The sequence below is a fragment of the Neoarius graeffei genome, chromosome 14 (assembly GCF_027579695.1).
Source record: "Neoarius graeffei isolate fNeoGra1 chromosome 14, fNeoGra1.pri, whole genome shotgun sequence".
Taxonomy (NCBI): Eukaryota; Metazoa; Chordata; class Actinopteri; order Siluriformes; family Ariidae; genus Neoarius; species Neoarius graeffei.
The window spans coordinates 25400558-25423922 of record NC_083582.1 but is presented as its reverse complement, the minus strand read 5'-3'; the positions used below and the strand labels follow the sequence as shown (position 1 = coordinate 25423922).

The 23365-nt window shown below is 42.6% G+C and overlaps 1 protein-coding gene across 1 annotated transcript in view; it reads right to left on the bottom strand.

The window, feature by feature from the left end:
* Window positions 1-9096: 9096 nt before the first annotated feature.
* prdm9 (PR domain containing 9) overlaps window positions 9097-23365 on the bottom strand; it is a 58316-nt gene continuing 44047 nt past the window's right edge. The window contains exons 5-6 of the mRNA XM_060939474.1: window positions 12397-12587; window positions 9097-12268 (exon numbers count right to left, since the gene is read on the bottom strand). Of these exons, the coding sequence (XP_060795457.1) occupies window positions 10329-12268; window positions 12397-12587 (2131 nt within the window). The 3' untranslated portion in view covers window positions 9097-10328. The remainder of the gene's footprint in view (window positions 12269-12396; window positions 12588-23365) is intronic.

The window sequence follows — 23365 nt, the reverse complement described above, 5'->3', positions numbered from 1 at the left end:
AGTAAGACTTGAAGCTGCCTCTGGCTGAAGATTATTTCATTAAAAGTTTATATGAAAAAAAATTGAAATTCCATTTCTCTAACAAAAAAGTGGAGGGGAAAGATAATACTGATGTCGCTGATAAACAGCGAGGGAATAGTGAACGGCTGATCTACTTCTATGTGACTGAATGGGGGAGGCAACTTTTCATATTTATATCCCCGGTACAAGTAGTGCTGCCATGACAGCCTCATTCTGCGGACTGTAACCTTGTTAGACTACCTACAAACAGAGCTGCATACAATCTGACTTACCTAAATCTGTTGAAGAGGCAAGTGCACAAGTTTTTACACGTTCCTGGCGGCATAAGCACTCGTTAGCATGCTCTCGACTCATCTCATCTCATCTCATTATCTCTAGCCGCTTTATCCTTCTACAGGGTCGCAGGCAAGCTGGAGCCTATCCCAGCTGACTACGGGCGAGAGGCGGGGTACACCCTGGACAAGTCGCCAGGTCATCACAGGGCTGACACATAGACACAGACAACCATTCACACTCACATTCACACCTACGGTCAATTTAGAGTCACCAGTTAACCTAACCTGCATGTCTTTGGACTGTGGGGGAAACCGGAGGAAACCCACGCGGACACGGGGAGAACATGCAAACTCCACACAGAAAGGCCCTCGCCGGCCCCGGGGCTCAAACCCGGACCTTCTTGCTGTGAGGCGACAGCGCTAACCACTACACCACCGTGCCGTGCGTGTGTGTGTGTGTGGGGGGGGGGGGGGGTAATTATTATTATTTTTTTAAATAAATACATTAGTTATGTATGATTTTGTATCAATGAGATGTCACATAAAAACAAACAAATAAAAAACAAATCCAAACAAAGCGAGTTTTTCATCGTCATTACGTAATGCGTCCTCACTGAAGACGGGAGAGGAGGAAAGTTAAAGCGGGGGAAAGTAAACATGTCGACGGCAAGAGAACGCGACCGATTTCGCAAGCACGAATCGGGTGCTGAGAAGAGGAAAAAATTTAAAAAGAAGGAGGAATTTCACAAGTTACTGCGGGGATCGCTGGATAAATTTATCAGTACTGCCAGTGATGCTGTGGCAGCAACTAGCATCTCCATCACGCACACCGACACTGTGGCAGAGCCGAGCGGGCTTCTACAACAGCAGGACGGGAACGCGCGCACTGAGGATGACGGTGAAGTCCAAGGTGAGGAAGGAGGATAATAAGTAGGCTAGCTGTGGTTGAGAAATATTTTATAATGAGGCTTGTGCCCGATTCAGTTGAGCTGGACCACACGATCAATTCTGTTTTTTTTCTATTACAATCGATCAGAGTTTGCCCTGGAAGACGCGGTCCCGCCAACGCCTGATGAAGAGCAGCGCTGCCAGTCCGACAGTGAAGTATCAGCGGCAGCGCATCTTGTGGACCTTAACGATCCCAGCAATTGGCCCGTGCATCTGGATAGCAAAAAGGTGGATTTACTTGTGGAAAAGGGCCTGGTCAAGGTCTCCAACTTTGATTTCCCCGTAAATCAGGAAAAAAGTCACTTTTCCGATCATTTCTATGTTAGGAAGTTGCCCAACGGTGAAGAAGCTCGCAGAGACTGGCTTGTTTATTCAAAGAAAATAGATGCTGTATTTTGCTTTTGTTGCAAACTGTTTAACAACAGTACAAGTCGGCCTAAATTGGCTAATGATGGCAATAATGATTGGAGACATTTGAGTACTCTGCTGAAACAACACGAAACGTCCCCTGATCATATCACATATGCCGCAAAATGGATGGAGACAAAACATGATTTTTTTCCCGTTGAAATAAATAGCAAAAAGTCATAGCTGAGACTATGTGCATGATTATGCTGTATTATTCTACTTGATAAAACGTATTGCAGCGAGATTATGCGTGCAATAGAACTAGAATAGTTGCATCCGTGCGACTGTTATTCATGTGCAATTACGCATCCATGTCAAAGATTAGGGCCTCGCACCCCCCCTGCGACGGCCCTGTAAGAAGGTAATGGATAAATGCCATTTGTTGCACAGGGAAAGCCCTCTCACAGGCTGACTGGAATGGTCCTTCGGGTGCAAAAACGGCACTGAGCTCATGTGCTCAGAACATTTTGAAGAAAATTGTTTCACTCAAACAACTCTGATGCAGGGCGGCACGGTGGTGTAGTGGTTAGCGCTGTTGCCTCACAGCAAGAAGGTCCGGGTTCGAGCCCCGTGGCCGGCGAGGGCCTTTCTGTGCGGAGTTTGCATGTTCTCCCCGTGTCCGTGTGGGTTTCCTCCGGGTGCTCTGGTTTCCCCCACAGTCCAAAGACATGCAGGTTAGGCTAACTGGTGACTCTAAATTGACTGTAGGTGTGAATGGTTGTCTGTGTCTATGTGTCAGCCCTGTGATGACCTGGTGACTTGTCCAGGGTGTACCCCGCCTTTCGCCTGTAGTCAGCTGGGATAGGCTCCAGCTTGCCTGTGACCCTGTAGAACAGGATAAAGCGGCTAGAGATAATGAGATGAGATGAGAACTCTGATGCACCGGGCACTATGAATACCATATAAGCCAGTGCTGAATCCAGATGTGGTTCCCACAATCTTTGGCCAAAAAGTGAACGAGACAACGCAGTCAGTAGTCCGCAAAAGAGAAATTCAAAGGGTAAGAAAACACTTTTTATGGCTTCCCTAACTTTTTATGAAGCGTTATGTTATTTTGAGTTCTTTTGGGCAATAATGTAATAATTGCTGATGCAGCTAAGCGGTTTGATATTTGCTGTATGATGGGTGTCTTGCTTTGATTTAGTGTTGTCAAAAAAGCCTTGGTAATGACTGACTAAAACAACTCCTATAAATATTGTTCACTTGTGTGTAACCAATTGATATGTAATGCTTGTTTTTATGATCACTTTATTCATGTCATTATCCGAAATACTCAAGGAAATCAGTGAAGAAATGCCGCTGGCGCTATGGTCCGTTTTGTTGAATACGGCTGTGTATTGTAAGTGACGTCATGCTTTACGGAAACCATTCGGAGTTCTTTTAGGTATACAGAAATTTGTTTGTGCAATAGCTGACCTCGAGCACTGCAATCTAGTCAAAAACATGATAATTTTAAGAAACAGGTGAAACAATTTTTATGGAGTAAATTCCAAACCCAGTTTTATGATGTGTATATAACTAATTTTTAATCATTTTGGTGCTGTTTCTGTAATCTAGTTGTACTCTGATAATTACAGTTAGCATATATTTTTGTTTGACTTTTTCATCATTGTTTATACAATTTTGTCAATTTATTATTGCCTCTTATATTTTATTGTTTCCTGCTGTCATCAAGAGGACCACATGGGAAATAAGTGTATTTTATACTTTGTGTTATCCTCAGTGCTATTTATACTGTATCTTTTACATGTATGAATTTTACCAAATAACTTCATACCATACCAGCAGCTCGGGTGTTTCTGGCAAGAGTTCCACCTCTTTTCATACAAGTGCATCCTGCTGTAATGTTCACATGAATCCTGTATAGTAAAGCAGTTTGTTTACCCTCTTTCTGTGTTGCCGTGAGGGGTTGGACTGTCTACCACGGTAATTATGGTAGGCTAGCCTGGTGACGTCTTGATGAGTAAGTTTTTCATGAATGAGTCGAGAGCATGCTAAGCATGCTGACAAGTAGTATAATGCATAGTTTCAGCCTCGTTTTACAAGTAAAGAGTTTGGGTTTGTCCTTAAGTCAGGGTTGCAGCACATTAATACACTATTTCGGATGTATAGTGAAAATATCGACATTGTCACCTTAGTATACCTTTCGCTTTGCCCCTTCAGTACTGAAGTATACGCTCAGCCTTGCACCCAAATGACGTCATGCCCTTCCAACAGGCAACATGGCAGCCTACTAGTGGCATTAAAGCAGCGATACAAAAACGCTCACCACTTTCTTATAAATTGTCAAACATGCCTGAAACTTTTCTTACAGGCTCTCAATATTACAAGCTACCAACCCATGCATGTATTTACTTTACATTTTCTATTCCTTTTAAGGCACAATTTTCCATCAAGCAACCTTACCATATTAATAAAACTTACCCTAAAACTTACCCTAAAACTTTCCAGTTCCAGTGAAAAATGCATGTTAATAGCTTGTTAATAATGAGGGGAAATATACTTCACCTCATGTAAATACTGATATATATTTTTTTAACTGGAGTAAAATTCCAGCAGGCTACTTCATCAGTTCTTACATCAATATCTCTATGCTTATAGTGTAGCTATGGCTAGTAGCTTTCAAAAAGAAATGGGAAAATGATCATGATCCCAATTGGTTAATCCTGTTTCTCCTCATAGCGGCTGGTAGCCAATATAATGTGATTTAAACAAAGGTGTGGATTCATTAAAACAAACTCTTTAATCACCATAACTGCAATCACCCAATAGTACAAATATTTAGTAGTTACCATTAGTGTTTATCCCCTGCTGGCCAAAAGGCCCAAAGGAGGATTATGTTGTGGCAATGTCTGTCCATCCATCCCGGGAAGGGTACTCACCTTCTGAAATCAACTCCTCTCACGATTTTTTGGAGAAATTTCATGAAACTTGACAGGATTCTTTGTTATATGTCGGTAATACACATATTGCGGTTTTGTTCAATTCAGTCGCATTTTACCAAAGCATTTTTTAAGGATTTTCCACTAGGAGACCAACTGGTCTGGGCAATACAATCACAGGCCCCAGAGTCCATGCGGCTGCACCGCTGCGGCATATTCTGTGATGCAAATTGCCGCATTACGAATCCTCGTTTCAGCCAGCATAATATCAACATAGTTAATGCAGTGCCAAGTTACCATAACTTCATAAGTATGGTAAAATACTAAAATTACACTGAGTTTAAGTTATTGTTTTATCAACTTTCATAATATTATGTATTTTAAGAAACAGTGAAAAATAAGAAATAAGAAAATCTTCAATTTTATTGCTCAATGTGAAACATAGTATCAAATAACTGTATATTTAGTCTATAATTTGGAAATTGGAACAGTCTTGACACCCCAACTTCAAAACATTCCAATCCAAAGAAAACAGTCTTATGAATTTGGACCAGCAATTCAAGCATCTCCCATAATCCCATTTCAGTTTTACCTTTCAGCATCAATCTAACATAACTTGGTTTAAAATTTGGTCTCCCAGTGAAGCTGGTTTGGCATTGACTAGGAGACCAAATCTGGCCACTGGGAGACCATTTGGTCTCCCAGTAACTATGTTAAAAAATGCTCTGCATTTTACCAGAGTTATGGCCCTTGATTACCAAACTTGTACTTTGACAATAATTCATGAGGGGGTATTAAGCACTTATAGCATAGATATAGTTGCCAGCAGGGGATACTGTGCTCTCAGAGCACTCTTGTTCTTTCTCCTCGTAATGTCCTATTGACATAAACAATAGAATATTTTAACAAGGTTAAAAATATGAATAGTCATATATTACAGCCCTTCAGGCTCAAACAAAAATTTGGGCAGGTCTGGGCAGTATTTGAAACTGACACTTTTGGCTTTGCTGTATATGGTTGAAAAATAATTGATTGGCTAACTGATTAATTAATTACATTTGCATGTCTACAGGATAGCATTGTGGAAATAGAGAGTAAAATAAACCGTAAACAAAATATATGGTAGGAAGCTTGCAGTTCTTCATTATGAGACAAATATGTTTCATCTGCAATGATGATTGTAAGACACACCCACTCAGACATTTTGACTGCACCCCAACCAAGACAGGCTAAATCCAGCCCTCTAGTGAAGGATACCATAGCCTTTTTGCATTTTTTTTTAATTGATAAAGTAAATGGACTGTGTTCATTCCTTTAGTGATGACCAGTTGCCAAACTCATGAGTGAAGTTTGTAAATGCACAAACTGAACATTTATTCAGATGAAAATGAATGGATTTATTCATAAAATGTCCATAGGACTATTTACACAATAAATTTGGTATTCATGAAAATCACAATTTCAGAAAAAGTTTGTATCTTACTCATGCTCCTGAGTGCATATAATGTAAACCAACTAATGCGCAGTAAGCTATGCAAATTACATGATTCGAAGTTGATTGATAAACTTTAAATCAGGGCTTTGAACCGGTTCAAGGAACGAAAACCGGGAACTTTTTCTATTTCACATGGAACAGAAACGAAACCAGAAACTTTATTTTTTATGTTCCGGAACAGAAACGCTTATTAAAAATAATGGTAACCGGTTAATACCGGTTTTTATTTCGTTCCTCAAAGTTTCCGTAGCCTACAAATTAAGTCATTCTTCTCCTGCGCAAGTTTCTATGACCCGCTGGGGTTCACTTCCTGTGTGACGTTCGCTGACTGAATGGAGAGAGCGGGAGGGTGGACTACTATCACGTCTCCACGTCTTAAATAAGAAGTAAATATTGCAGTCTATCGTTATTCAAAAATGTCAATTTCAAACACGATATCAATATATTTGTCCACGTTAATGAGAGGCTCACGAACATTAAATGACGTTAACCTCTGTTAGCCTATCAATGCATAGGGCCTGACTAGCCTTTGGTAACACACTAAACGAATTATCTTTCATTTTTGGCACTTTTTGTGTTTGTGTAGATGGGAAAACGTACTGAGAATCCAAATCGCCAACATTTGAAATAATTGTTTTGAATTATTTCTTGTCTTATTTAATGAAGGTTGTAATAGAATTAGCCTACATTTGGCTTAAGCCGGATGAGACAGAGACATAATTTTATAGCCATGTGTTAAACAGCTAACAGGGAACGAAATTTTTTTGTTCTAACCGGTTCGGGAATGTCTATTTAATGGTGGAACCCAAAACCGGAAACGTTAAAATTCCGTTTCTGTTCGGAACGAACCAATAGGAAAAAAATTCTGGTTCAAAGCCCTGCTTTAAATCATGTAATTTGCATAGCTTACTGCACATTTGAGTTATAGTCAAGCTAGTTTAAATCACTAATTCATTTACACTTTCACAAAATCATTACGTTTGTGTGTATGTGATTTTATATTAATGCTACTAATTGAATATGAAAAAAATACCTATAAAAAGAAAGGCCAGTACAAATCCATAAATTAAAACTAGTCATTCACTAAAGGAAAAATGTTGCCATATAAAAGGAGAATGCACTGCAATGGCTTAGACGGGGTGCAAGTCAGCTGTTTGGTGCAACACTATTAGAGCAAGCACTGTGATCGATAAGTGACTGATCTGGTATGTTTCAAGTTGTAATGTATTGTAGATATTCCTCCTTAGTGTGCTGCATGCCAACATCCACTTCTTATGGCACATACACTATATTGCCAAAAGTATTTGCTCACCTGCCTTGACTCACATATGAGCTTAAGTGACATCCCATTCCTAATCCATAGGGTTCAATATGACGTCGGTCCACCCTTTGCAGCTAGAACAGCTTCAACTCTTCTGGGAAGGCTGTCCACAAGGTTCAGGAGTGTGTTTATGGGAATTTTTGACCATTCTTCCAGAAGCACATTTGTGAGGTCACACACTGATGTTGGACGAGAAGGCCTGGCTCTCAGTCTCCGCTCTAATTCATCCCAAAGGTGTTCTATCGGGTTGAGGTCAGGACTCTGTGCAGGCCAGTCAAGTTCATCCACACCAGACTCTGTCATCCATGTCTTTATGGACCTTGCTTTGTGCACTGGTGCACAGTCACTCCAAACTGTAAAAACAGTCTGCATGCCTAGGTGCTTGATTTTATACACCTGTGACCATGGAAGTGATTGGAACACCTGATTCCGATAATTTGGATGGGTGAGCAAATACTTTTGGCAATATAGTGTATGCCCAATAATTTACAGAGGACTAGCATTCATCAGCATATGCACAGAAAAGTTGGAAGAAAATCAGTGTTTTTGGATTATTTGTAAATCTGGCAGAATTTTTGGTTTGCCACACACAAATATTTACAACTTTACTAAAAGAATAACTACAGCTAATTGTTATTAGTTTAAACAGGCAGGTGATTGATTAAAGAAAATTACGTACGCTGATTGGTTGAGAAATTCAGACTATTTCTCGATAATCACCCCGAGCGACTCGGCACAGTGGTGGCCAAGCACTTCATCACTATAAGTAAGGAAGAATTACAAATTATGAAAGAAAATGCTGTTCCTAAACGCACTAAAGATGCTACAAAGTTTGGTCTGACACTGTTCAGAGGTGGAATTGAGATTGTTTTGAAATAGAAAAAATAAAAGTATTTTATGTGAGTCGGCATAGATAAGTGACATATCTGCACGCGCCTTTATTACATTTGTATGCTACTTTTGAAGTGTGTGTACATTTTTTATATATTTTAATCACCTGTGTATTTATACTAAAACAATTCTCTGCTTCAGGCTCAATGAATATAATCTCTGTTATAAAGAAAGCACAACTTTATTCATTACACATTTGTGAAATTCCTCTCTGCATTTAACCCATCTGAAGCAGTGAACACACACATGCGCGCACACATACCCAGAGCAGTGGGCAGCCATGCTAACAGTACCCGGGGAGCAGTTGGGAATTAGATGCCTCGCTCAAGGCCATCCCATATTAACCTAACCGCATGTCTTTGAACTGGAATTATTATTCTTCACCGATATTCCCTTCGGCAAATAATTGTTAATGCACATTTCAGTGTGGGCTGTTGATTCCAAGTGTGTGTCTCTGTGGTGTGATAGAGGAATTGTGGCAGAGATGTCATCCCTGAACAGCTTTCCAATCAATTCTCAGGTGAGTTAGTTCCATGTGACATTACGGCATATATCATCATAGATCAACTATGAGAAGGGATGAAACAAACCGATTGTGGGTGCATGAAGCCCAGATAACTTGCGTTGTTTTGGGAACTTGTATGCAAAATGTCTGAAGTATCAGAGACACTTCCCAGAAAGTAAATTGTGAAGTAAATGCTGAAGATCAAAATCACATGCAACAATTTCAGGTAACATTTATTATCAACTTCCATGGTACAACATTACATGCACTAATAAGTAAAAAAAAAAATTATAGCTTTTTAAAGACTAAATTTATTTTTTAAGAGTAAAACAAATCAAGATACTAGAAAGCTTTTACTATTTACTGTACAATTATCTCCCCCCTTGTGATTTTAAATTTGTCAACTACAAAAGCACATGCTGAATACATATGATGCATATATGAAGGTCTATTACTAACTTACAAAGGAAATTAAATTGAACTTAAAAAAAAAAACCTTAAGTGTAAAGTGACACTAAAACATGAAGAGAAAAATTCTCAAACACAAAATGACCATTAAGAGAGTTAGAAACTTGAGTATGAGATGTGTAATATTAGTGAATTAAGATGAATGTCAGAGGTTAGTTTCCTGCCTCTGACGTTTACCAAAACAAAACTCATGAATATTTTCACAAAATGGCTGTAGTGTTGATTGCTTTACTACTACACAACCTATACCTATTATACTAGTACATCCAGTCTTGGATGAATAATGGTATTTTTGTGAAAACAGGTTCATTGAAAACTAAATGAGATGAAGATCTGAGTCATCAGAAAAATTGGGGCTGTCTGAAACTATAAAACCCATCAGAGTTCATAACTACATAAAAGGTGTAGCTAAAGTGAGTGCATCTACATTGATATTTTAGAATAAATTTTTCGCAATTACCACGTGTAATTTGTCCATCACAACTGCAGATGTTTAGTATTAACACAAACTTTTATTAAGTATGATCATATGATTTATTTCCAACTTACTATGTATTACTTTTAAAGGCTTTATTAAAATGTCTTTTTAGAGCCGGAACACCAGAAAAATAAACAATGTGCCCAGGTACATCTACTACTACTCTTTTAGATATAAAGTATATAAAATATACTCTTGGGTCAATATGCTTAGTGAAAAATTTTTCTTGAGTGGAAGCAAAGGTTTGTGGTAACCTTCACACATTTGCAATCATTTGTTAACTGTCAAATACATTGCTAAATGACCATCAATCAATCAATCAATCAATCAATCAATCAATCAATCAATCAATCAATCAATCAATCAATCAATCATCCTCTTAAAGCAAGTCAAACTATTGTTTCAGGTTATGCTGACATGGCATTTCTTTCTTACGTATTAGACAACACAACCATTGTTAGACTGGAATGGAAAGGCACAATCAAATGCAGAAATTAATAAGTGTTCCATTATTGGTTCCTTGTGGCTTCATGCAGAAATGAAAAGGAACCCTATCCAACAGAAAACTAAGTCATAGCAGAAATTACTTTCATCAATGATAAATGGATTCAAGAGTCATGGTTTTGGTTAACGTTATCAAGAGTGCATTTTCTGATGATGCCGGGTAAGGTGGTAACGGCGGGCAAAACTTTTACCACACTGTGTGCAAGGGAACAGTTTGGTGCCCTTGTGAAGCTGCTGGTGGGCCCTGAGACTCTGTGGCCTACTAAAACTTTTCCCACAATCAGGGCACTGACATGGCCGCACACCAGAGTGCTTCTGCTCATGACGTCTCAGGTCACCTGACTGTCTAAAGCTCTCACCACACTCAGCACAAAGAAATGGCTTCTCCCCGGTGTGTGTGCGCATATGAACATTCAGTTGTCCCGAGTGCACAAAACTCTTATCACACTGTGAGCACGCATATGGTTTCACTCCTGTGTGAATGCGCTGGTGCTGCTTTAAACTGTTAAACCAGCTGAAGGCTTTACCACAATCAGGACACAGGTACAGCTGGTCCCCTTGTCTAAAGCAGGCATGGTTCTTGAAACCCCTAATTGTCTGAAAAGTCTTAGAACATTGAGTGCAGCTGTGCTCCTTGGATGGCACATCACCCTCATTAAAGCTCAGGTATTTTGTCGTCATCTCTGGGTGGTGGCGGCGGATGTGTTTGTACAGGTATCGCTCACCTGTAAAGGAGAAGGGGCAGTGGGTGCAGGGGTAGATAGTGGCGTTGGCCAGCGCTGTGCTCTGACGATGGGCTCTGTGCCGCGAGTGACTTTCCTGATGACGCTTCAGGCCCGATGACTGGGTGAAGGACTTAAGGCACAGTGTGCAGCAGTAGGGCCGCTCTTTGGCATGGATGGTGCGTTCATGTCGCCGCAGGTTGCACAGGCGGTTGAAATAGAGTTCACAGCGAGAGCAACCATGAGGTCCATCGCCCTGCTGAATGCATTCATGACTTTTCAGAAGATGGAGGTGGCTGAAGGTTCTTAGGCACTCTCCACAAACATGTGAGGAGGTCTCTTGTGGCGTTTCCTGTGTCTGTTTGTTGCCTGCATTAGTCCACTGTGGAACTGCTGTACTCTCAAGGTCAGTAGCTGTCTGGTCAGCCTCTGAACACTTGTTTGGATTCTCCTCTTGAACTGTGTCCTTGATTGGCTTCTGGATATGTTTTTTTTTTATTTTGGGTGGTCTACCTCGAGGACGGCCCAGAGGTACTTTCCTTTTTTGATTCCCAGCCCTGCTAGTGTTTAAATCTGATCTTCGAAGCTTGGCTGGTGGTTCATAGGGAGGGTCATGCTTGTCTGAGGAGTTTTCATTTTGCAATGCTGACTCAGCATTAAAAGATTCATTCTCAACTAGTTTTAGATACTCTCCATGGTGATGTCTTTTGAGATGTCTATAGAGGTTGAGTTTGGTTATGAAAGAGAAGGAGCACTCAGTACATGGGTAGACAGCATCCTCTTTCTCTGCTTGTTGTGCACCTTTTGCTCTCTCTTTTTCACCTTTGTGGGTCTGCTGGTGTCTCTTCAGCCCTGTTGCCTGACTAAAACATTTTCTACAATGGCTACAGCAATAAGGCTTTTCTTTTGAGTGAATTGTGCGTTGATGTCTTTTTAAGTGGCAGGACCGCAAAAATATTCTTCCACATTCACCACATTTGTTTCTTGACACCTCTACAACAGTGTCATTACTTTGGTCCGTTTTGTTCATCAAATTACTACTATTTGCATGTGGCAAATCTGTTGGGTTTGACTGCTCTGCTTGGTCAGTGAGGGTTGGAAATTGGCTCTGAAAGGATTTTGTCATTTGCTGCATTTGAGACGGAGGTGGTGCATCAGCAGCAAGTAGGCAATGATCCAAATTAATAACTGGTGTCTGGTCACTAGGCTCAAGAGCCTGGGTTTCCAGCAGGTGTGGGTACTCCTCTGGGTGTGAGCGCCTGACATGTCTGTGAAGGTAAAAAGCTGCTGGGAAGGAGTATGGACAGTAGGGACAAAGACAAAGCTGTGAAGCTCCTTCACCATTTCTTCCTAAAGAAGCAAATAGGAACAGATTAATTTTAACTTGATCTTTTGCCTTTGAGCATCATTGGCAAATTCCCACCAAAAAGTGTTTACATAGAAAGTCTGTACCAAAAACCCAGTAAATGGCAAATTACCTATAGGTGTGCACTTCTTGTCCCAGATTTTATCCCATGTGGTGCTGAGGCTTTGAGCGTACTCCTCTGCATACCACACTTTCAGTTCTTGCCCGGGATAGATGGAGCGGCAGCAGCGGAACAGAATACGCCCACCTTGCTGAAATGCCACCAGGTTTTGCTCATTCTCACTCCATGAACAAACTACATACCTGCAAATACAGGGGAGCTTATGATGAACAAAAAGCACCACTTGAAATATCTGGTGTGTATCCATGACAGACTACACAATTGATTTTGAATAGCAGTACCCACAGATGTGTAAATATAAAGCCTAGGTCACAACCGGACGTACGATTTTTTGGCCATGCGATTTTTGGCATTTCCCAAATCGCTGCGTTTTTTTTGTTCGTGGAGAAAGACGCACGTTGGCCGTAAGTTTGTCTTGCAACCTGAAAAAAACGTAAGCGCCCGTAGAGTTTGTTTGACATGACAAAGAACCTCTGCGGCCGGTCTGTGGCTAGTCTACGGCTCGAAAATCAGCACGTCATACACGCGCCCTCCGTGCGTTTCTTGAGTTTTTTGCACGTAGACCGGCCGTAGGAGCACGTACGGCCGGTTGTGACCTAGACTTAAAATGGAACTTCCTGGTTGACTATAACCCATAATTCAATCACGTGACTTTTGCTTGAGAGTTTACTTCTGGTGAATGAAGTGGTGGTCAGGCAAACCAATTTGGCTGCCATTATGCAAAGAGCTAGTGAAATTGTCTCAGATTATTTTCGTAGTTTAGAGGCCAATGCATGGTCAAGATACCCTCAGAAAGTTGTTCTTTGCAATGGGATAGATCCTTACACGTTAACAAAGAACGATTTTTACTACAGGTTGGAAAATCATCCATCTCAAACTACCTGGTGCTGCAGACATCGTTTTACATGGACAAACAGATGAAAACTTGGAAGAGCACAGAGGTGTACAACCTTTTATATATGTGGCTGGGTTAAAGATCCGGGGATCAAAACACTACAAGATAAATGCTGTATCGTTTATGCCTGGGTAAGTAGGCAATTTTGGGCTTTTTGTATGCGTCTTTGCAATGATTGCTAGGATGCTACAAGTTTTAGTACGGGGGTAAGCAAACGACAGCCGCTTGCTTCTCAATTCTCCCTGCTCTTCCAGATAAACCAAAATCACAAAGATCCACAGAAACCCCTTTAAAGACCTGGGTATTGGTGAAACAGGGATGGACAAGTTTTCACGGCTCACTGTAACTGCGTGGCCGGATAAGCAGTTTTGTGCTGTTAACTCAGGGGCTCTGATTTTGTGTTTATGTGGATTGTCTGAATTATCTTATTACTAGTTCAGTGTAGGATCCCAATCTACATCATTGTCCTTGTAAAGATTGCTAGGACATCCTGATAAAATGAACATATTGTTAGTTTACAACATGGTGACCATGATCAAACAGTAAACAAAAACACGAGAACTTAGTGTCCTGAACTTCAAAACGTCACGAAATAACGGAAAATGGTGAGAAAAGTCATTCGCAAATCCAAACGAAATAAATCAGAGGAATTTACAAACCTTTCACGAAGCGATCACTGCAAATTTGAACATTCTTTGACTCAGCACCCTTACATTGCAGTGAAAGGTCCAAGAGCCACCTTTTTTGTCTTTTTGTAAAATGCTTTGTTCTTTCACACCATCACTTCATGGTGAGCTTAGCTGACCACCACTTTATGTCTTGCATATCTAATGAGGCAGGTGTGACGTCGGATGCAACCCACCTATTAGCACTTAAACTGCTAGACACTGTGTGCTTGGATGTGAAAAACAAAGAAGCTCTGACAACATGTGAAGATCTGAGTTTGTCAATGAAGTCAGCAGCAAAGAGGATTTTTGGGAAAAGAGTAATCTGCTTCAACAGCAGAAATTAACCAGGAAACTGCATAAGTGAAAGAGCAAAGATGACCGGGGCAAGCCATGGTACTAAAATGATCAAGACCCCACTGCCTGGCACTAACCTCAAGGATAGGTATGGTCACAGATCAAAATGTTCCATTTGTCAAAGTACATTCCATTGGGCCAAGGACTGTCCACAGAGGTGAGCAGGTTAAACTGACTTAAGATTGTAATACAGATAACAGAGTGCAACATTACTCTGCATACAAAAGAATTGCCTACTGAAGCAGAACTCTTCATGACAGAGTGGTTTAGCTCAGCAATAACAGGCAATGCATGCAAATGGACTGTATGTGGACAGGAATGGCCAGATAGCTACAACATTGAACTAAGCCAAAATGATGCAAAGAATCTGAAGTAAAACAAAACACAGCCATTGACCCTTTAGGTTTGAAGATCGAAAACTGGCCTATTCCACTAGAAAGTTGAAAATTCTTGCAAAATTGGACAGACTGTCATGTTGAAACTGAAGATTCCACCACTTTCGAGCAAGACATCCATGAAAAGATCAGGGACAGTGTTAGACAAAGAAAATGACAGCACAGCAATATTCAATCAACCCGTAAAACATGACTTTACAAGCTATGGTCATTACTCTGAATATTATGGGCAAAGAAAGCAAAATTGGTAGCTGCTGAAGAAACACTGACAATCTGGGGGGGGGGGGGGGGGGGGGGGGGGTTAAAAAAAAAAAAAAACACCTTAGCAGAAAAAAAAAAAAATCAATCCTGATGAAGCGTCATAAGCTTCATTCTGCTGTCGACAGATTGCAGAAGCTTCGGACTAGTTCAGGCAATAAAGATGCAGAATGTACCATGATTCTGCAGAGATTGTTAGTGAATATGAAACATGCCAGAGATACTACAAGACCAAACCAAAACCTCCTGTCAGCCTACCACTAGCATCTCAGTACTCTGAAACTCTGGCAATAGATCTACATGAACGCAAACCAGGTGTGTGGTATCTACACAACTGACCTTCACACAGTTTAGTGCAGTGAGCATTCTGACCACAAAGAAGTCCTCTGAAATAGTGAAACACTTTGTCCATGTCTGGGATAAGTGTGCATAGTCCAAAAGGTCAATAATTAGGCAAGACAAAAATAGAGGTTTTTGTTAAGTAAAAATGGGCATGGCACAATACAGAGCCCAATGCCCATGGTGGAGAATCTGATGTTTTGGGACTGTTTTTCTTCCAAAGACCATCAGCACATCAAATCCACAAATTACCCCAAGATTTTGAAAGCACTTTAAAAGAAGCTACAACTGGGTTGTAGTTAGATCTTCCAGCATAACAACTATTCAAAACACATACCCAGATTCAACCAAAAACAGGATCAAGCTTTTAACATGGCCATCCCCTGACCTACCTGTGGGGTGAGCTGAAGAGCATCTGTAAAAAAAGGTTGTACAACACCAAATCAGAAAAGGTTGGGATGGTATATAGAATGATTTGTAAGTTATCTTTGACCTATACTGCATTCGAAACAATACAACAGCACATGGAGGTATCATGGATTTTGTTTTTCAAAAACACTTTTTTCAATATTGTTTTTTGCAACATTTTAAAAAATTTGGGATGGTAAAGCATTTACCACTCTAATGTTGCCATTCTCGGCACGGTGGTGTAGTGGTTAGCGCTGTCGTCTCACAGCAAGAAGGTCTGGGTTCGAGCCCCGTGGCCGGCGAGGGCCTTTCTGTGCGGAGTTTGCATGTTCTCCCCGTGTCCGCGTGGGTTTCCTCCGGGTGCTCCGGTTTCCCCCACAGTCCAAAGACATGCAGGTTAGGTTAACTGGTGACTCTAAATTGACCGTAGGTGTGAATGTGAGTGTGAATGGTTGTCTATGTCTATGTGTCAGCCCTGTGATGACCTGGCGACTTGTCCAGGGTGTACCCCGCCTTTCGCCCGTAGTCAGCTGGGATAGGCTCCAGCTTGCCTGCGACCCTGTAGAACAGGATAAAGCGGCTAGATAATGAGATGAGATGTTGCCATTCTTTCATACAACACTTAAAAGGTGTTTAGGGACTGAAAACACCAAGTGATGAACTGTCTCAGGTATTATTTTGTCCCATTCTTCCTGCAAACTAGTCTTAAGGTGTGTAACAGTACTGGGTCATTGGTGTCCTTTTTCATTTAAAAATTCTCCACACATTCTCTATTGGAGACAGAGGGGACAGGCATCATCATCTTCCACAGCCATGCCTTTGTAATGCATCCAGAATGTGATTTTATATTGTCTTGTTGAAAAGAAAAGAGGTCATCTTGAAGGCGCATACGTTGCTCCAAAACCTCAATGTACTTTTCTACATTAATGCTGCCATCACAGAAGTGCAAGTTACCAAGGGCACTGACAACCCCATACCATCACAGACCCTGGCTTTTGGATTTGTTGCTGATAACAGTCTGGATGGTCCTTTCTGTCTTTGGTCCAGAGCACACAGCATCCATTTCTTACAAAAAAAAAAAAAAAAAAGACCTAAAATACTGATTCATCTGACCACAATACAACATTCCACAATTTATATATCTTTCTTTGAGGAACACTGTTTTTAAACATTTCAATAATTTTCTAATGCAATTGTTGACAAATTGAATCTTTGGCCCATCCTTGCTCCTCAAAGACTAGGGCTTTCCTGGATCATGATTTGGTACAAAATCAGTACTACAGTCACCTGTTGACATCACCTGTTTCAAACCGCATCATTTTTTTTTTAAAAAGGTGCTGACTGCAAATTTTAATTCTGGGCAAAATGTTCCATGTCTATAGCTGTTGGAGTTTCAAGATGTTGCGATGCTGCACACATCGTGTACCGTGTTTTGCTAAAATAAAATGCGTCTTGTATTTTACGATTCCGAGAATTGCCGAAGCAAGTGAGCACCAATATCATGTGACCACCGTAGGGCATTTGACATATCTTTAACCAAAACAAGTTGGCGTGGGCAAACATGGCAGACACCGCTCTTCTGCCAGTGGAAACGAAAAGGAAACCCTGCCTAGGGAGTGAAACTGCAAGGTTAGATGATGCAATTTTTCTGGACAGATAACTGAATCATTTTAGCTAGCACTTCACTATCTTAGCCTTAGAATGCATGGGCTCAACTCCATGGTAGCAAGTATGGAGTTATAGGGGCCTTTCACATGACATCATAACTGCAGATTTGTTTACCCAGCCAAGCTTTGTGTTTGACAACGACCAGCACAAGTGTACGCAAGTGATTGGAAACCCAATTCAGTACATCTACAGATAAACTCGTAGAAGTTACAGCTAAAAGAACAATGCCAGAGACCTGTAGCGCTTTTGGATGTAATAACAGACAATGGAGATAAGCCTGGTTTAACTTTTCACCGCTTCCCAGTGAACCCAAAGGTGAGAAAAATGGCAAGCTGCAGTTAAATGGGAAGACTGGATGCCAACAAAACATTGTGTGCGCGGAAAACATATCAGGCTAGTATGAAAGCTCTGTGCAACGTTAAAATATATATCTGGATGTGGGCTTCGAACGTGATGCATTTTATTAAACCTAATGCCTGGCTCGACTAACAGCGTATTTGTTATGTGCCAATCATGTAAACTAGGCTAAACACTATAAAATATGCTAGGTCTAGGCTCTGGTTTGTTTATTACTATTAGAAGTCGATGTTTGAGCTTACCTTTGCCATAATAATGTATTTTTATCAGGAATTTCCCCATCACATTCCAGCATGCATGAAACCTGCCTCGAAATATTGGTAGGCATCTGTACTTTTGTAGACGTTTAGCATCTCCGGTATATTTAGAATTCCCAAATAGTAAATAGTTCAGAATGTCGTAGTACCCCAAATCCGGTAGCTGGTTTGTCATACACTTTTCAAATGGAATAAATACATGTGGGTAAATTAAGAAGCAGCCTTAATTTTTGTCACATGTATACTCAAGCACAGCTAAATTCATAGTTAATACATCTGCATTCAACCCATCTGAAGCTGTGAATGCACGCAGAGAGAGCGAGCGCGGTGGGCATAATCAATAAATACATTTGATTTATTATATGGTAAATTATATGGATCTATGATGTCTGCATGTTTCAGCTTTTGGATGTAACGCAATCTGCTGGTATAATGTAAATTTTTAACTGTCACGACATTTTCAGCGCGTCGCCATCTTGGTGCGACAGTTCCTAAAGCCTAGGTCACAACCGGACGTACGATTTTTTGGCCATGCGATTTTTGGCATTTCCCAAATCGCTGCGTTTTTTTTGTTTGTGGAGAAAGACGCACGTTGGCCGTAAGTTTGTCTTGCAACCTGAAAAAAACGTAAGCGCCCATAGAGTTTGTTTGACATGACAAAGAACCTCTGCGGCCGGTCTGCGGCCAGTCTACGGCTCGAAAATCATAACGTCACACGCGCGCCCTCCATGCGTTTTTTGCACGTAGACCGGCCGTAGGAGCACGTACGGCCGGTTGTGACCTAGGCTATAGTTATGCTAATTAGTTAAAGTGCCTTGTATTCAGCCATTTCTGTAGGGCCATGCTGTTTACTTCAAGGAGGTAGGAAAACAGTCCCAAAATGAAGAAAACTGACCCTCAGCACATCAAAATGATCACATCTTGTCCACATGATCTTGTTCTTGTGAGACAGAGGAAAATGCCATGCATTTTTTTTTTAATTTGAAAATTTCAGATGACTTTGCAGTCAGCTCCTTTCATCGTTTTACCTCTTACTAGTCTGAAATTGCCCTCATCCCACCTTTTTTTGGAATTTGTTGCAGGCCCCCCTCCTAGAACTGCCACCTTATTGTGGTGGAGGGGTTTGTGTGCTTGAATGATCCTAGGAGCTATGTTGTCGGGGGCATTACGCCCCTGTTAGGGTTTCCCAAGGCAGACAGGTCCTAAGTGACAGGCCAGACCAAGAGCAGTTCACTAAAACCCCTTATGGAATGAATGAATGAATGAATGAAATATATATATATATATATATATATATATATATATATATATAAATAAATAAATAAATAAATAAATGAGAGAGAGAGAGAGAGACAGAGAGAGAGAGAGAGAGAGAGAGAGACAGACACCATGGCGCAGCTGGAGTTGGGGCTCGTATGCAAGCGCCTGGTGGCCGGCCGTGCTCAGACCGAAGCGGTGACGTGGGCCCGACCTCCTGTGGGTTCACCACCCACAGAGGTAGTCGTAGGGGGCTGGTGCAGTGTGGATTGGGCGGCAGTCGAAGGCAGGGGCCTCGACAACCTAATCCCCAAACACAGCGGCTAGCTGTTGGGACATGGAATGTCACTTCGCTGGGGGGGAAAGAGCCTGAGCTTGTGAGGTACCGGCTAGGGATAGTCGGGCTCACCTCCATGCACAGCTTGGGCTCCAGAACCCAGCTCCTGGAGAGGGGCTGGACTCTCCACTTCTCTGGAGTTGCCCACGATGAGCGGCGGCGGGCTGGTGTGGGCTTGCTTATAGCTCCTCAGCTCAGCCGCCATGTGTTGGAGTTTACCCCAGTGAATGAGAGGGTCGCCTCTCTGCGCCTTCGGGTCGGGGAAAGGGCTCTTGCTGTTGTTTGTGCCTACAGGCCGAATGGCAGTACAGAGTATCCAGCCTTCTTGGAGTCCCTAGGAGAGGTACCAAGAGGTGCTCAGACTGGGGACTCCACTGTTCTACTGGGAGACTTTAACACTCATGTGGGCGACAACAGTGACACCTGGAGGGGCGTGATTGGGAGGAACGGCCTCCCCAATCTGAACCCGAGTGGTGCTTTGTTATTGGACTTTTGTGCTAGTCACGGTTTGTCCATAACAAACACCACGTTCGAGCATAGGGATGCCCATAAGTGCACGTGGCACCAGGACACCTTAGGTCGGAGGTCGATGATCGACTTCGTTGTCGTTTCATCTGATCTCCGGCCCTATGTCTTGGACACTCGGGTGAAGAGAGGGACTGAGCTGTCATTTGATCACCACCTGGTGGTTTGTTGGATCCGCTGGCAGAGGAGGAAGCCAGACAGACCTGGCAGGCCCAAATGTATGGTGAGGGTCTGCTGGGAATGTCTGGCTGAGCACTCTGTCGGGGAGGTCTTTAACTCCCACCTCCGGGAGAGCTTCTCCCAGCTTCTGAGTGAGGCAGGGGACATTGAGTCTGAGTGGACCATGTTCTCTGCCTCCATTGTCGACGCGGCTGTTCAGAGCTGTGGACGCAAGGTCTCCGGTGCCTGTTGTGGCGGCAATCCCCGAACCCGGTGGTGGACACCGGAAGTGAGGGATGCCGTCAAGCTGAAAAAGGAGTCCTATCAGTCCATGTTGGCCTCTGGGACTCCTGAGGCAGCTGACGGATATCGGCAGGCCAGGTGTGCCGCAGCTCGGGTAGTTGCGGAGGCAAAAACTCGGAACTGGGAGGAGATCGGTGAGGCCATGGAGGAGGACTATCGGTTGGCCTCGAGGAAATTCTGGCAAACTGTCCGGCGCCTCAGGAGGGGGAAGCAGTACTCTGCCAACACTGTTTACAGTGTGGGTGGGGAGCCATTGACCTCGACTGGGGATATAGTCGGGCGGTGGAAGGAATACTTCGAGGATCTCCTCAATCCCACAGTCACGTCTTCCATTGAGGAAGCGGAGGCTGATGACTCAGAGGTGGACTCGTCCATTACACAAGCTGAAGTCACTGAGGTGGTTTGCAAGCTCCTCGGTGGCAAGGCGGATGAAATCATCAAGGGTGGATGAAATCCGCCCTGAGTATCTCAGGTCTCTGGATGTTGTGGGGCTGTCTTGGCTAACAGGCCTCTGCAACATCGCGTGGCGGTTGGGGACAGTGCCTCTGGAGTGGCAGACCGGGGTGGTGGTCCCTCTTTTTAAGAAAGGGGACTGGAGAGTGTGCTCCAATTATAGGGGAATCACACTTCTCAGCCTCCCCGGGAAGGTTTACTCCAGGCTACTGGAGAGGAGAATACGGCCAATAGTCGAACCTCGGATCCAGGAGGAACAATGCGGTTTTTGTCCTGGTCGTGGAATCCTGGACCAGCTCTATACCCTTCATAGGGTACTCGAGGGTTCATGGGAGTTCTCCCAACCAGTCCACATGTGCTTTGTGGATCTGGAGAAGGCATTCAACCGTATCCCTCGTGGTATCCTGTGGGGGGTGCTTCGGGAGTATGGGGTTTGGGGCTCTTTGCTAAGGGCTGTCCAGTCCCTATACGAACGGAGCAGGAGTCTGGTTCGCATTGCCGGCAGTAAGTCAGACCTGTTCCCAGTACATGTTGGACTCCGGGAGGGCTGCCCTTTGTCACTGGTTCTGTTCTTAATTTTTATGGACAGAATTTCTAGGTGCAGCCAGGGACTGGAGGGAATCCTGTTTGGGAACCACAGGATTTCATCTCTGCTTTTTGCGGATGATGATGATGTCCTGTTGGCTTCTTCAAACCAGGACCTTCAGCATGCACTGGGGCGGTTTGCAGTAGAGTGTGAAGTGGCTGGGATGAGAATCGGCACCTCCAAGTCCGAGGCCATGGTTCTCGACCGGAAAAGGGTGGCTTGCCCTCTTCAGGTTGGTGGAGAAGTCCTGCCTCAAGTGGAGGAGGTTAAGTATCTCGGGATCTTGTTCACGAGTGAGGGAAGGATGGAGCGTGAGATCGACAGGTGGATCGGTGCAGCCTCCACAGTGATGCGGTCGCTTTACCGGTCTGTCATGGTGAAGGAGCTGAGCCAAAAAGGCGAAGCTCTCGATTTACCGGTCAATCTATGTTCCGATTCTCACCTATGGTCATGAGCTTTGGGTAATGACTGAAAGAACAAGATCATGGATACAAGTGGCCGAAATGAGTTTCCTTCACAGGGTGGCTGGGCCACCTTAAAAGATAGGGTGAGAAGCACAGTCACTCGGGAGGAGCTCGGAGTAGAGCTGCTGCTCCTCCACATCGAGAGGAATCAGCTGAGGTGGCTCGGGCATCTCTTTCGGATGCCTCCTGGACGCCTCCCTGGGGAGGTGTTCCAGGCATGTCCCCCCGGGAAGAGGCCCCGGGGAAGACCCAGGACACGCTGGAGGGACTAGGTCTCTCGGCTGGCCTGGGAACACCTCGGTGTTCTTCCCGAGGAGCTGGCCGAGGTGTCTGGGGAAAGGGAAGTTTGGGCTTCCATGCTCAGACTGCTGCCTCCGCGACCCGGCCCCGGATAAGCGGAAGAAAATGAGATGTTGCAGGCCTGAAACGCAGGAATGGACGTATATTAACAAATGAAATAAAGTTGACCATACAAAACATGAAATATCCTGGGTTCACAAAGCTCGACAATAACTTTTTAATCCACTTGTCCAGTTGGACAAGCAGCAAGATTTTTCACTTGTCCTGACCATAACCTTTTTATTACCATGTATTTACTAGTTCAATAAAATCAAAATGGTTAATAAAGTTTATCAAAAAGCAGGTAAAGATATGATCATTATGTTTTAAAAATGTATAATTTTTTAATAAAACTAACTGCAACAATGAACAAAATCTATCCAATGCCCCATTATGGTGTCTGTCTTATTATAACCCATTACCTGATAGGCAATTTTAAGAGTTAGACTCACCCAAATTCAAAGCTTCTGAAGGAAATAAAAGTTAAATCTTGATTAATCGAGGAAAACTTGAAGTATAAATTAATTTAATGAAATGAAACCGAAAGAAAGCAAGTTGGACATAAGGGTGACAGAATCACGTTGTGAATGGAAAAACCATAAGCAAGTTCAGCACTATCGTAAAATTGGTGCGAAATATTTACGACATTTGTGATGGTTAATGTGAACCATACCCCCTCCCTCCAAAAAAAAAAACCCGAAAAAAACCCCACCACAATGAATCTCTGAATGAAATGAAGATTCACCACATATTTATTTTATTGAGGTATTTGATTGCCATTTCTCTGATTTCGATTAATTCAAACGTCTAATAAGCTATAATTAGACATACAATTTAAAAAAAAAAAAAACACACACACACACACCTGCTGTACTCAGCTTCCCCAGAATTTTAACACAAATGAACACATTTGACTTGTAATAAATAAAATGTTTGTT